Below are 13,945 nucleotides of genomic sequence, written 5' to 3'. Positions count from 1 at the left end.
TCCTGCTGTTCTGAGGCCTCCTAGTAGAAGGCCGTATGTGTCGTATGTGTACAATCGAAATGTGCCTCATGTAGATCTTGGGGGCACTGTCTTATTTTACAACTGCAAATAATTTGCTGGATACTTAGTGACACTTAGCTAACCTCCAATAAAATTGGACACACATACACACCCCGTGCTTTATTATATTGATAGAACTTTATCTTTGTCGTATTGATACTTGAGTGACTGGTGTGTCATAAAAACCTCTGCATTTGTTTCCTTTAATGAGATTGTGAGGGTTTCACAGGAGACTATAATCATTTAATTGGACTGAATCCATTGTTTAGGAGAAATAGAAACATTGTAGGGACTTAGTTTACTGCAAAGTGAATTAGGCTATACTGTAAATCAGGTTATTGTAGTTCAAGGATAACTGCTGCTTAACCATGCCCTTACCTAGCCCCCTCCCCATTCTATTAACAAGCTGGCTTGTGTAGAAATATGGGCAATTTCTTCAGTAGGTTGTATATTTAAAGCAAAGACAGTGGTTTTTGAGCATGCAATTTTCGTTTGAAAATTTGCCTCATACCCTGCCCTACCACTTTTTTTTTTTAATGTACAGTTCTGAACATTAACGTATAATTAGGTTTTGAGTAGTAGTTAAAACATCTCATTCCTGTGGCTTCACTATTGCTTTTTAACTTTACCTGAGCAGTATTTTTTGCAAAAAAGACCCCTTCCCCCAACTTATGATTAAACTTATTAAATAACAGATGGGTAGTTTGTGGTGACCCAGGTGTGAATCATGCCCATATTAACACAAACAAGTAATCAGTAAGTAAAAAGTAGAATAACCACATTTATAATTATTTTGGCTTAATTTTTCCCTGTTTGAGACTCAAGTGAATGCAACAGTTGGCATTCATTACTTGTGATGCTTCCAAATCTTTCATCTGTTTTTCTTTTTCATAATTTCCTTTCTTATTTATGCGGTCATTGTTATGTGTGATCAAGTTGTCTTTGTCATATGGCAGAATGAGAGACCTCCAAAAGACTTTGTAACTAACAGTTTCTCTCAGATCTTGCAGGTTCACAGTTATGGTTTTCTTTATTCAGTCAATCCATCTGTAATATTTCCACCTCTTTTCATACTGCCTATGACTATATCAAGCATTGTCATCTTTTCCAATGAATCTTGTAAGCTCATGATGTGTCCAAATACAATACCTTCAGTTAATGTTCTCATACCGATTTATTTTTCTTTGTGGTGGTCTATGGTATCCATGAAACTCTCCTTCTGCATCACATTTCAGATGGGTTTATTTCCCCCCTCTTATTAGCTTTCTTCACTGACCAGCTTTCACATCCATTCATAGAAATCAGAAATATTGTTGGCATGGATGATCCTTCCTCACTTTCTGTTGTTGTGTACCTTCAAGTCATTTACGACTTATGGCGACACTATCATGGGGTTTTCTTGGCAAGATTCAACAGAGGAGGTTTGCCATTGGCTTCCCCTGAGGCTGAGAGCATGTGACTTGCTTAAGGTCACCCAGTAGCTGAGTGAGGAATCAAAACCTGGTCTCCAGAGTCATAGTCCAACCACTACACCTCATTGGCTCTCATTTTGGTATTCAGCAATGTCTCTACATTTAAGAATCAATGCTATGGGAGTGTGGGATTTGTAGTTTTGTGAAATATTTAGCCATCTCTGTTTTTACAGCAAACTACAGCTCCCATCGTTCCATAGGATGGAGCCATGACAAGGCAGTGTCACACTGCATTAATTTTGTAGTGTGGCGGCAGCCCAAATTTTTGATCTTAATAGTTCATGGTTTGTGCCATAGTCTACGGCATGTCTTGTTTTCACAAAAATTGAATTTTTCCCTGGTGGCGCAATGGTTAAATGCCTGTACTGCAGCCATTCACTCACAAACCACAAGGTTGTGAATTCAATACCAGCCAAAGGTTCTGGGCTGACTCAGCCTAGCATCTTTCCATAGGTTGCTAAAATGAGCACACAGCTTGTTGGGGTCAATTAGCTTATACTTTGTAAACTGCTTAGTACATCAGTAAGTGGTATAGAAATGTACTTGCTATTGCTATCTTTTGCTTCCCAATTTATAATATATTGGTAGGGCTGAGTCCTGACTGTCTGAAATACCATATCTCCCTGTGTTAATGCATTCAAGTCCTTGGTAGAATGTTTCCACTTGGTCTCACTACCATTACAGGACTGTCCAGCAAGGACATGGCCTGTCTGGGCCATGGAAATCCTGCTCCTTCAATGGACAATTAGGCCCCCTCTTTGCTTCCATTTTGCCAGGAGGTAAAGACCTTTGTATTTAAACAGACTTTTGATGATTAATTGGTTGTGCCGAGGGTTTTTTTAAAATATAATGTGAACAAACTGGTGGCTTCACTACTTCCTGCTTTATTTCTTAATCATAGGCCAAATTCTCCCAAGTGTTTGGTACTACTTTGTTCCCTATTTTTGAATTTCAGTTTCTTATTATGATCAACATGTTTTGTTTTAATAAGTTTCTTCCTGGAAGCTCTTGTAGAGACTTCCTGTTTCTTCCTTTTCTGCCTCTGTGATGGAAGCTTAAACCTGAACTGCAGTCATATTGATAGATTTTTCACTGAGGTCTTTGTCATATTGTGGAGTTGAAGGCTTTCATGGCTGGCATCCATAGTTTTTTGTGGGGTTTCCGGGCTATGTGGCCATGTTCTAGAAGAGTTTCTTCCTGACTTTCCAGACAATCTCCTTTCCAGGTAAGCATTCTCTGAAGATGCCAGCCACAGATGCCGGTGAAATGTCAGGAAGAAACTCTTGTAGAACATGGCCACATAGCCTGAAAATCCCACAAAAAAACTATAAATCTGTGTCATATTAAATCAGTCAGAATTTACATTATATCTTCTGATTGTTTTGCTACATGCCATGCCATTAAAGTACTCAATTTCTTGTTTCTGGAGACACTCGTTTCCCCACTAAGTACTATGCAGTTTTCGCTTTGAAAATGTCACATTCCTACTTTAGTTCAGTTGCACTGGGTATTGCAAAGTTTGTATATTCTATTTCTTATCTAATCATTTCTCACTTCCTTCGATTCATGATTCTCACATTCCATGTTCCTATTCCTTGTATTGTCCTGCTTCAGACTTTCCTTTCAGTCCTTCTTTTTGCTTTTATCTTTTACAGTGCAAAGAATTACAGGTAGACCTTTTCCATGATGACTTTGTGGATTCCAACTGTGATCTAGTTCTGATTTAATTTCCTGGGTAGAGTTGTATAGTTTTTGTTTGCATTAATCAGTTCTGAAGTAAGCACATGAAATAAATTGGTTGCCTAGAAGAGATCAATTTTAGCTGCCAATGATTTCTGTTAAAAGGCTGCTTGTTGCCCATTTATTTAATTCACCGTTAGGCAGCCTACAGCCTTCCACATTTTGTTGAACTGTAGTATGTTTCCTCTCTCAATATTGACTTTGCTGGCTGTGACTCACAGTAGTTTCCATTGCATTGCAGGTTGAATGGCACCTGCTCTTGATTTAATTTTGGATTAATAAATCTACTTTGAAACACCTATTACCATATTTTCCTTGCAAATTAATTGTAGTGTCTGTTATTGGTTGGGAAGGCTTCAGTGAGTGTGTTTTTAAAAGTGGAAATGCAAATGTAAAAGTGTTAGTGTTAGTAGAAGAAATGTTTATTGATTAGCCCTTAGGCCATTTCAAAATAACACAAAATAACACTAAAGCAAGTAAAACACATTATAAAATCCTATAGAAATTCTATAGCAATTAGAAAAGAGCTAAAATGTAATAACACAGAATCTGAAATGTATATAGAATACTGTATGGATGTCATATAAATGTAAAACAATATACGTACAATTAGAAGTACAGTTCCTAAAAATGAGACATAGTTATAAAACTGATCATAAAAATCTATACCACAGGTTCAAGATACAAAAATGGGTAAAAAAAAACAGTAATGTATTACAGCATTAAGATGATAATAGATAAAGTAATAAAACTGAACATCAGAATTCTTCATCACCTCTGTAATTTATCCAAATTGACCCCACATATCTAACTCTCGACTGTATAGCATTGCATAAAAACCGAGCTGTGATTTTTAATCTTGGCCACTCATGCAGTAAGAGATTCTGACATGGGTATCCCAAAACATTGTTCTTTTGATATAGGGACCAAGATACTGATCTTTTTCCAGTTGGTACAGATTACACTTGAATAAAATATGAGCTAAATCCTCAATTTCTTGGTCTCCACAGATACAGATTTGCTCATTCTAAGAAATACAATTGAATCTTCCATATCTTACCATGGTGTCAAGCTGGTCTATTCTAGCTCTAGTAAATGCCTCCCTCAGGTATTTTGGCATTTGTATTTTTAGATAATTTGCTCTTTCAAAAGAGCATTTAAATCGGCTCAACCATTTTAAATTACCTACATTGCTAGTGTTAGTAAATATAAAAGAAGCAGAAATAATCTGCAGACCTTCTTTGTAGTTTGCTTTCCATACATCATTTTTGCAAGAGGAAATGCATATTATCATTTCCACTTAATTTTTTCCAAGTACCTCCATAAGACTCGATAAGTTGCTTTCTTGTATAATGAGCTATAGTTATAAATCTAGATCGGAATGGGTTTTATATGGCTCTCCAGATATTGTTAGACTGCAACTTCCATGAGCTCTAGACAGCATAGGTGAAGAATCCTAGGAGTTGTAGTACAACCACATCTGGAGCGTTACATGATTCCCATGCCTGCTTTTGATAGACTTTTCAAAGAGGCCATCTGTATGAATGTTAGATGCAAATTATCCTGATCTTTTTTCACTGTACTTTGTCTTTACCTGTGCATACTTGTTTGGCAGCAGAGGAAGGTGTCTTAAGGCCCTTGTCAGAGTATCATAGGATTCTGGTTTCACCTATCCAACATTTGGAGAAAAATAGTTTAAGCTCATAACATAGCTGTTCCTTTATGTAGCAGGTTCATCTCTTTATTCTCAGTACTTTTTCTTTCCTTTTTACTCTCAGTTTAGTCTCTTATCCTGTTCTGAAGTTTCTTATCTTTATTGCTGTCTCACTATTCCTTTCCAATATTAGCCTCTTTTCTTTTTTGGCTGTTCACACTAGATTTCACTCTCTCATCTTTGTTTCATTGTTTGCTCTCATGAACTCAGGAATCATTTTCCTGCCACCTCTCTCTATGTTCTCTTGTGTCTCCTGTTATTGATATCTACCCCAATCCTAGTCCTAAATGCCCTAGTCCTAGTATTTCCACTTTCCCCACAATCTTGTTAGTTTTTTTCTGAAAATTATTTTTACAACATATTCACATTGCTTGCAAAACAAGCCAGTGTTCCTTCATATAAACCAATAATGCATTTTGACCTTTAATGTAAATATTTAAAGTGCTGTACTTGTTACTGTGCTTTTAAATCCAACAGTTATTTGATGTATATTTAATTGTACATAGCAACAGATTGGTGTGCTGGTTTTGCTACTGTTCATTATCTGTCTAGTAGTTAAAGTAACTTTGCTATGACAACACTGTATTGTTTTCATTCCTTAATATCAGTGTCCATTTTAAGTTGATAGTTGTGTTTGTATATAGACTTGTATATGAAAGGATGTATTATACATTCTTAACTGTTAAGAAAGCAATCTGTCAAGTATAGAAGTAGATGAAGTGTTCTGTATGGAACTATGCAGAAGTAAGTTTTGTTCAGTAGTGGATTAAGTCTTGGTTGTGTAAACAAATCTGATGTTGTTGGAAGTGATTTAAGAGGTTTGTTACCTTCATAAGAGATCAGATTAATCAGCTCTCTGTGATGACACTGATACTTTATCCAGCTTCCTGTCCATTTTGGACTGTCTACAATGGAGCCTTAACAAGTACTCAGCTGCATTTGTAATCAGTAGTTTATATGACAAAGGATTAAAAGTCTCTGTTGATTTCATTTCAGAGAACAAAAGTTCTACTGGCACTTGAAGCTCATTTTTCCTCACAGTCATGCTAAATTCACAGAAAAAAGGTACCTCAGTCTTTTCTTGCAGCATTTCTTTAATATGAAAATTAAGCATGTGTCTTTGTATTATGTTGTACATTGTTGTTTGGATTTTGTTCATAATTGCCATTCTGTAGGTAAACAATAAACTGAATTCATAACTTGAATTTTTAATTTCTCTCTCTCTCTCTCTCTCTCTGTAGTTTAAATGTCTTCCTGGAGATGGTGGTCTTTGGGGATGTAACTGAACCATTTTAAAGCTGATTACCCCTCAAGCTTCTTTTGTTTGTTTATACAATCAAAGAAGTTTTACATCATTACATGATATTTGATGTCCCTATTTCAGTACACAGATATAGTTTGAATTATAGCCTAGTTTGTATTTTACTTAATAAATACTGCAACTCAGTGAATCTTTTCTGCAACACCATTTTATTTAGGAAAATGAGAAGATAGAGATTAGGTCTTGCTTATCCAGAAATCTGAAATCTGGCATACAAAATCCAAAACATTTTTCATGGGTGGCTGGGATAGTAACACTGTTGCTTTTTGATGGTTCAGTATATAGAAACTGAGTTTCATGCACAACGTTATTAAAAATATGTATAAAATTACCTTCCAGCTATGTGTATAAGGCATCTACAAAACATAAATTAATTTCATGTTTAGACTTGGATCACATCTCCAGGATATTTTATTATGTATATGCAGATACATAGGCACAACTTCTTTGCCTCTGTTTTCTCCCAAAAGGAAAACAGTGCTCAGCCTGGGGAAAATGGGGCAGATGATACAGTAGGGGAAGTGCAGCACAGAATAGATAAAAAAGAGTACAGGTGTACTTGGATACTCTAGATGAATTCAAGTCTCCGGGTCCAGATGAATATCACCCAATGTTATTGAAAGAACTGGCAGAAGGAATCTCAGAACCAGTAGCAACCAGTTTTTCTATGATTTTAAATATTGCAAAATTAAAAAATAATAATCCCAAATCCCAAGCATTTCAGACAAGGGAGACTCAACCCGTTTCTCTTCCATAAAGATGTAGAGGTCTTTTTTTAGATTTAAAGCACTTCCTTTACTGTATATAGCAAGAAGACATTTAGGCCTGTTACAGACTGCCAAAATAAAGCTGCTTCGGGTCTCTTTGGAGTTATGCTGTTTAAATGATGCATGCATCCTAAGAATCCAGAAGCTGCACCAAAGCTGCACTCCAGTGCTTAGGAATGGAGTGTGGCTTTGGTGTGACCTCCGGACTCTTAGGACCCATGCATCATTTAAATAGCATACCTCCAAAGAGACCCGAAGCAGCTTTATTTTAGCAGTCTGTAACAGGCCTTAGAACAGAAACATCTTAGATAGTGGTCTTCAGTATTCTTGGATCAGAGTGAAAAGACATTGGGTTTCTTTCAGCTGTTTGTGGACTCTGCTATAGTCTGTTCCACAGCTTATAAATCTGTATATTTTGACTTGTTCACTAGGTGCAGGTTTGCTTAATTTTGTAAATATTGTGCCTTTGTTACTGATACATTTTTGTCTTCATGGTCAAAGGGTGCCAGATGATAAACCTTTATGTGACATCCTTAAAGCCTATGTTGATCCTCAAGCATCTGATCCTGTCATTTGTCAAAGGTATGTATTAAAACATATTACAATGGATAATCTGTGATGCAGTTTACTCTAAGGTTGTACATTTTTCAAACCAATACATTCATTGGTAGTTCCTCTGTTTAATAGAAATGTTTATCCATAACTGCTTAAGAGGTAGTGTTTATCAAATATTTTGCCTTTTGTTTTAGATTAAAAATCTATACAACATCCTCTCAATCTGACATAAAAATTCTAATGAAAGTAGAAAACAGACCACACAATTCGACCAGGTAAGAGAGAGAATTTTGTTTTTATAAGGGGAAATTGTGTATCTCTGTATTTATTATGGGTACTACAATGTCTATAAAATGTGCAAGAGAACATGTTTTGCATGTAGAACTGTATTTAGTTCCCACTATATTCAGGTAAAGCTGAGATAGAGCTATCAGTGAAACTGTAAAGAGATGCTGCCATTCAGTCTGTGGGCACTACCAAGTTAGATGAACTTTTGACTTTTAAGACAGCTTCTTGTGCTAAGAAACAAATAGAAGAGTGCATTTTCAATTTAAAAACCTTTGCTTCTTATCTCAGCCTTATATATCATTTCTATTCCAAATTGTGCTTTGTTTCAGTAGTTTTTGCTGATGCAGATATCATAGACCAGCCTCTTTGGACTAAGAAATTAAAATTGTTCCCTGGGACATAATACTGTTTAAGGTTTTTATTGGCATTGACGTAATTAAGAGTAAGATTAGCAAGAGTTCTCACTTAATCGGGATTTGAGCCTGTTTGGAACCTTGGTTTCAGATCCTGGTTAGTCAGGAACTTGGTTAGGCATGAATTGCAGCTGACTACAGTTGAGGCTGAAGAGGGAATGCATAATCTCTGGTTTGTTATGTCATTGGTACTCAATGTCATTGTACTAACAAACATAAAAGTTTATTTCTGATGCAATATAATTAAGGCAGCATTCTTTCATTGTAAGAAACAATAGGTGCTGTTGTGCTCATGTGCTGCATGTGTGCTTTCCGTATTGGCTGCTGTGAGAACAGTATGCTAGATTAGATAAGCCTCTGCTCTGATCCAGCAGGGCCCATATGGTTTTATGGAAGAATTGTCGGTTGCAGGGGAAATAATAATTTCAGTGCATTTGTATACTACACTAGTTTATAATAGTTTACTATAAATCCCTCCCCTTGAACAGGTGTCCACATATTTTCCACTAACTCCCTAGCTGTGTGGTGCCTGCTAGCTCTCTCCGTGCAAAATGAAACAAGGGCATGCATTTCATGAGTAGATTTCTCGACTTAAATCATTCGTTGGTAATCCTATAACTCCACTGGGATTTACTTCTGGTTAAACATGTGTAGTATTGGACTGAGGTTTCATTGTATCTGAATTACCTGTCATCTAAAATTCCAGTAAGATACGCAGATGATCCAAATGCAGATGATAAAAAGATATTACACAAATCAGATGTTGCTGTTTAGGTTGATAGATCTTTAGAGTAGGTTGTCATTTAAAATTACAGTTACATTTCATTGAAGAAGTACTATGGGATTCAAAGACTATTTAGGTGGATATGTTAAACATAAAATGTACACCTTCCCTCTTAATAGGAGCAGGTTGTCAGTTTTCAAATTCTGGATAACTTGATTTAAAAATTGCCATCTGGCAATGTTGTAAATAATTTTATTTCTCCTTTCTCTGTTTTGGGGAGCAAAATACTTCTGAGCAAGGAACTTGGCCAATGGAGTCCTGGATATATTTTCTAAAAGTTTAATACTTTCCTTTCAGAAATAGCAATTTGTCTTCTTCAAAATAAATTAGTAACTTTGTCTAATGCTTTATGTTTGAGATGCCTTCAGAATGACTTAATGCAGTAGGATTATTGCTTTTTCCAGTAAGGGAAGGAATGGACCAGCTGCCAAATTGTACAATCTGTTGTGGAAGTACACCTTCACATTTTCCCAGGAGACTGGTCAGAGAAGTCTTTTTGACTAAAGAAATTGATATTAATCAAGAAATAGAGTGTAGGGGATAATTAATGCTCATAGTTCGTCTGGTGAGAAATCACAAATGCTTTTTTGTTTCATGACTGCTACTGTTCAATTTAACACTTGGAAAGATCATGGCTACAGTAGCAGAGATAATGTCATTCAATATGAATTTTGATTTTAGTGTTTCTTTTTAGTATCCAAACTGTAACATTTTACCATGTGGTATGGAAAATTTGTTCAAATGTGAAAGATTTGTTTACAAGCTTTCTGATCCCTCTACGTTCTGATCCCTTAAGCAGTGTTTAAGTGAACTTTGGGTAAAACTGGCAAAGCTTACAATATGTCATTGTTTTGTGATCTTAACAAAGCTTTGCATGCCTAAAAAGTGGAAATGGGTTTAAGAGGCCCTTGCTGTAGACAATGTTTTGTCAATTTCCTGTGGGCATTTACTTTCTCCTGAGAGACTGACTGCCTTGGTCTCATTTCCTCAGCAGCAGAACTCATTTCTTGCTTATTTCAATATGTATTAAGGTACTAAGGATTAGTTGTGCCATTGGGTCAAAAAATTGGTCAACGACCTTCAGTGACTTAGTCAGCAGAACAATAGTGACATTGTTCCATTTCTTGTTGCACTTTAAAAATGATGAGTAGTTGCACGGGAATGTGGTTTGGGATGCACATGATCTTTCAAAGCCACTATAGATATACCTTAGTTATGATGCAGTTGTGTTCCTGGGCTTTAGTTCTTAACAAATACTTGCCACCAGGGGTAGAAATATCATAGAAAGAATAGGAATAGGTTCCTACACCACAAAAAAGAAAAGGCCATTGAACATGTTTCAGCAAACTTTTTATTCAGAATGAACATTATGCACATGTAAAATGAAACAACCAGATCAGGTAAGCATTGAATGAGTTACAGTTTTTTAAAGAAAAATTAAACCTTCTGTGGACCACTTGAAAGTTTCTTCCAAAATACATTCCTGGATTTTTTTTTCTTTCATCAGCTTCCACTTTAATTATGATATCCATTTTGGTGGTGAAACAGAGATCTATATTTTTTCAATGCCAGAGTAGCTGGTGAGACAGACTAATCTGCTTTTCCCATTTCTCTGTTTTGCTCATCCTACATGGTCAGTTTGGAGGTAGTTGTCTACTTTGACTCATTCTTTACCAAATCAAGCTTTATTGCACTGTTTACTGTAGGCATGTTGCTTTAAGCCAATACTGAAGGTTTGTCTTTCTCTAGCCCTTGTTCATCATTCTCCTAATGTCAATTCTGTAACCCTGCCCAAAAAAACCAATCAATCAATCAATCAATCAATCTAGATTGAAGACAAGAAAAGTGGGGTCTGGGCTCCATAAAAATACTTTATAAAAGGAATTTCCTTGTCAGAGAGTTTGTTAACTAAAGTATGCCTGTTCAGATGTACATCTGACATTCACTTTTAGATTCTGACCTTTTATATGATTTCTGTGTGGAAGCCTTGTTCTCCACATGAATCTTCTTAGTTGGATCAGAATGATTATGCTTGTTTTAATCTGCTTCCTCAATATTTTCTTTCCACACTTTTGTACCAGGTACAGCTTTGCTGTTTTCTGTAATTTTATAACAGGTGGGCAAAATGGAGCTCTCCAGATGTTGGACTATAGCTTATTTCAGGCTAGTCATTGGTAAAGGAAAGCTGGGAGGAGTATCCAACAACAGCTAAAAGAACATTGTGTTCCTGCCCCTGCCTTCTAATATAAGGAAAGCAATGCACCAGTGCTGTATTAATTATTTTAGCCACAGGTCGTATGGGAATGGCTTATAAACCACATACCTCTTTGCTTTATCATCAGACAATGTGCTCCTTCTCAATAATGAGGGGGGATATAATGCAAGCTTTGCATGGAAAAGGTCACAGATTCAATCCCCTGCCTCTCCAGGTAGAGCTGAGAAAAATTCCTGTCTGAAACCCAGGAAAATCTCTGCCAAAACTAGAGTCTGACTCAATAGAAGGCATCTTCCTATTGTTTCTAACAAGTATCAAATAAACATTAACAACAAATGTATATGTTGAATCTTTAGCAGTCCTAGCTTTATGTCATTGGTACATAAATTTGTTGATTGAACTTTCAAAAACTTTCCTTGACAATGACCAATAGTTTCTTTATGCAAAGGGATCTTGTAACTGAGGCTGAGAAAAAGGCTGAAAAAAAGAAAGCAGTTGGTAGCATAAACTTTCATAGACCTAAGTTTACTACCTCAAATGCCGTAGGATAACAAAGTATGATACAGTGGACCAGAATTATTTGCCAACTTATTAGCTGTAGTAGTAATATCCACATAATTATGTATACCAAACAGTTTCAGCTTTCTTTACTGTAAAGAGTTATTAAATGCAACATGATCTGAAGAAAATTTTGGGAATTGGAAATTCTTAATACTTGACAGTTTTCAAGCTTCTAAGGGGTGAAATAGACCGGCGGAAGGGGCATCTTGAAGCCCTTTCCAAAGCCAGATTGGCACCGCAACAACCGCATGCTGCCCCAATCTGTCTTGAAGCTGCCTGAAAAAGGAGCAGCAAATAGCAGCTCCTTTTTTAGGCAGCAAAAGCCGGCTTTTCCACTTGCACTGTGGCCGGAAGTCAGCTTCATGATGCTCTGGCAGCATGTAAATGCCACACCACTTGGAGTGTCATGAGGCCACCCCCGTGTAAACAGCCAAGTGGCTTCCAGGTGGCTTGGGAGTGTGCACCATTTAAAAAGAGCTGTCTGTGTTCTCTACAAGTCATTTACTAATGCGACATTCCAGAATTTTTGACCTTTTCATTATCTCCCCCCCCCCCCCCCGATATAATCTTCTCTTTTGTTCATAATCCATACTTCCAGAAGGACTCAAGACTGAGCCTATAGGGTCATATTTGACTAGTTAGTTCTTATCTCTAGTTCACTACATCAGAATTCACAAAAGAAAAATGTTGTACAAAGTAAATATTGAGCTGAGGAGTTTGCCCATTTTGGCCAACAGTTTGTACTATGTCAGAAGTGCATAAATTCAAGAGTGTCTTCTGTACCAGTCTGTGAAACTTTGGTGTCATTCTGTGAAGATGCCAGCCGCAGATGCTGGCGAAACGACAGGAAGAAACTCTTCTAGAACATGGCCACATAGCCCAAAAAACCCACAAAAAATTGGTGTCAAGAGTTTAGATGTTCATATACCCTTCAGACTTTCTAGAAATTCTCTTCAAAATTAAGCTGTCAAGAAATGCTTCAAAGTGTATGGAGTATATAAAGTTTGAACTATTGTGTTAAGGTGAAGAGAAGATGAAAGTGCTGGTTGGAAAAATACTGTTTGAATTGTTTCTCGTACTGGTTTGAGATGGGAACCTTGCATGCTGCTGTCAAAAAGAACCCCAAAACTATTTCCATTTTCCTTTGCCAAAAGGGAATCCCTTTGTTAATGTCTTGTTGACAGAAATGAACTGGAACTGTTCTTTTGACCTTGTCAGGAGAGGTTTGACCTTCCTTCCTTGGCAATGAAGTTGGAACATGTTTGTTTTTCAAGGGGTAGTGGCATTTTGGCAAATGGACATCAAATAACCTTTGTTAAGAATATAAAAGCCTATACAGGGAATGGGAATATAAAAATACGGAGGTTACGTTTTTGTGTTTTATATCCAAGTCTATATTAATAGAGGGAATAACCTTAGCCTTTTCTTATTCATGGAAGGATACTTGCCAAGTAAAATGAACACATGGCAGTAACAGCCCTTTTTAGTAGAATTTCATTCTCTCTATAGTACTTTAAAGAGCCTGTGTATCTCTTCCAAATGCCTTTGGACCAGAACCACAAATGACTACACAGAGTTATGCAATCCCTATTGCATCATTTTTTATTCCCAGTATGTTTTGTCATAAGTATAATTTGGCAAGAAGAACAGACTACTTAGATTTTCTTGTGTTTGTGGATTCTTATTTGGGAGCTCAGATAGAACACATTGGTGGGTGGAGTTGAGCTTTTATGACATTTGCAGATCTGTTTCTTGGCCCAAATCTGACGTTCTCTTAAATAGAATTTGCCAGCTGCAGAAACTAACCAGGGCAATTATGCTGGCCACTTTTTAGGCAGAATTCCATGTAACTGTACTATCTGAGTCCTGGGCCATACCTGAAGCTAATTCTCCTAAAAAGAAGCACTCTGCTTCTAAAGAACCTTTTACCATAGCAAACTATTCAGTCTTCAGAGTGATTGAGAAATCAATATAGTGTGCTAAGTCTTTCATTCTGTTTTATGCATAAACCTACTGGATGATTTTGCAATAAACATCCTGGTTGATTTGGCTTGT

General features: G+C 36.6%; 1 protein-coding gene across 7 annotated transcripts in view; it reads left to right on the top strand.

The window, feature by feature from the left end:
* The window catches only part of ZNHIT6 (zinc finger HIT-type containing 6), a 109,204-nt gene that overhangs the window by 21,866 nt on the left and 73,393 nt on the right, over positions 1 to 13,945 (top strand). For all 7 annotated transcript variants that reach the window (XM_042462198.1, XM_042462197.1, XM_042462199.1 and 4 more), the window contains exons 6-8: positions 5,983 to 6,051; positions 7,576 to 7,656; positions 7,824 to 7,904. In XM_042462198.1, coding sequence (XP_042318132.1) covers positions 5,983 to 6,051; positions 7,576 to 7,656; positions 7,824 to 7,904 — 231 coding nt within the window. The remainder of the gene's footprint in view (positions 1 to 5,982; positions 6,052 to 7,575; positions 7,657 to 7,823; positions 7,905 to 13,945) is intronic.

This window comes from Sceloporus undulatus, chromosome 4 (genome assembly GCF_019175285.1).
Source record: "Sceloporus undulatus isolate JIND9_A2432 ecotype Alabama chromosome 4, SceUnd_v1.1, whole genome shotgun sequence".
Lineage (NCBI taxonomy): Eukaryota > Metazoa > Chordata > Lepidosauria > Squamata > Phrynosomatidae > Sceloporus > Sceloporus undulatus.
The sequence above is the reverse complement of the archived record's forward strand: the minus strand, read 5'-3'. Positions and strand labels throughout refer to the sequence as shown.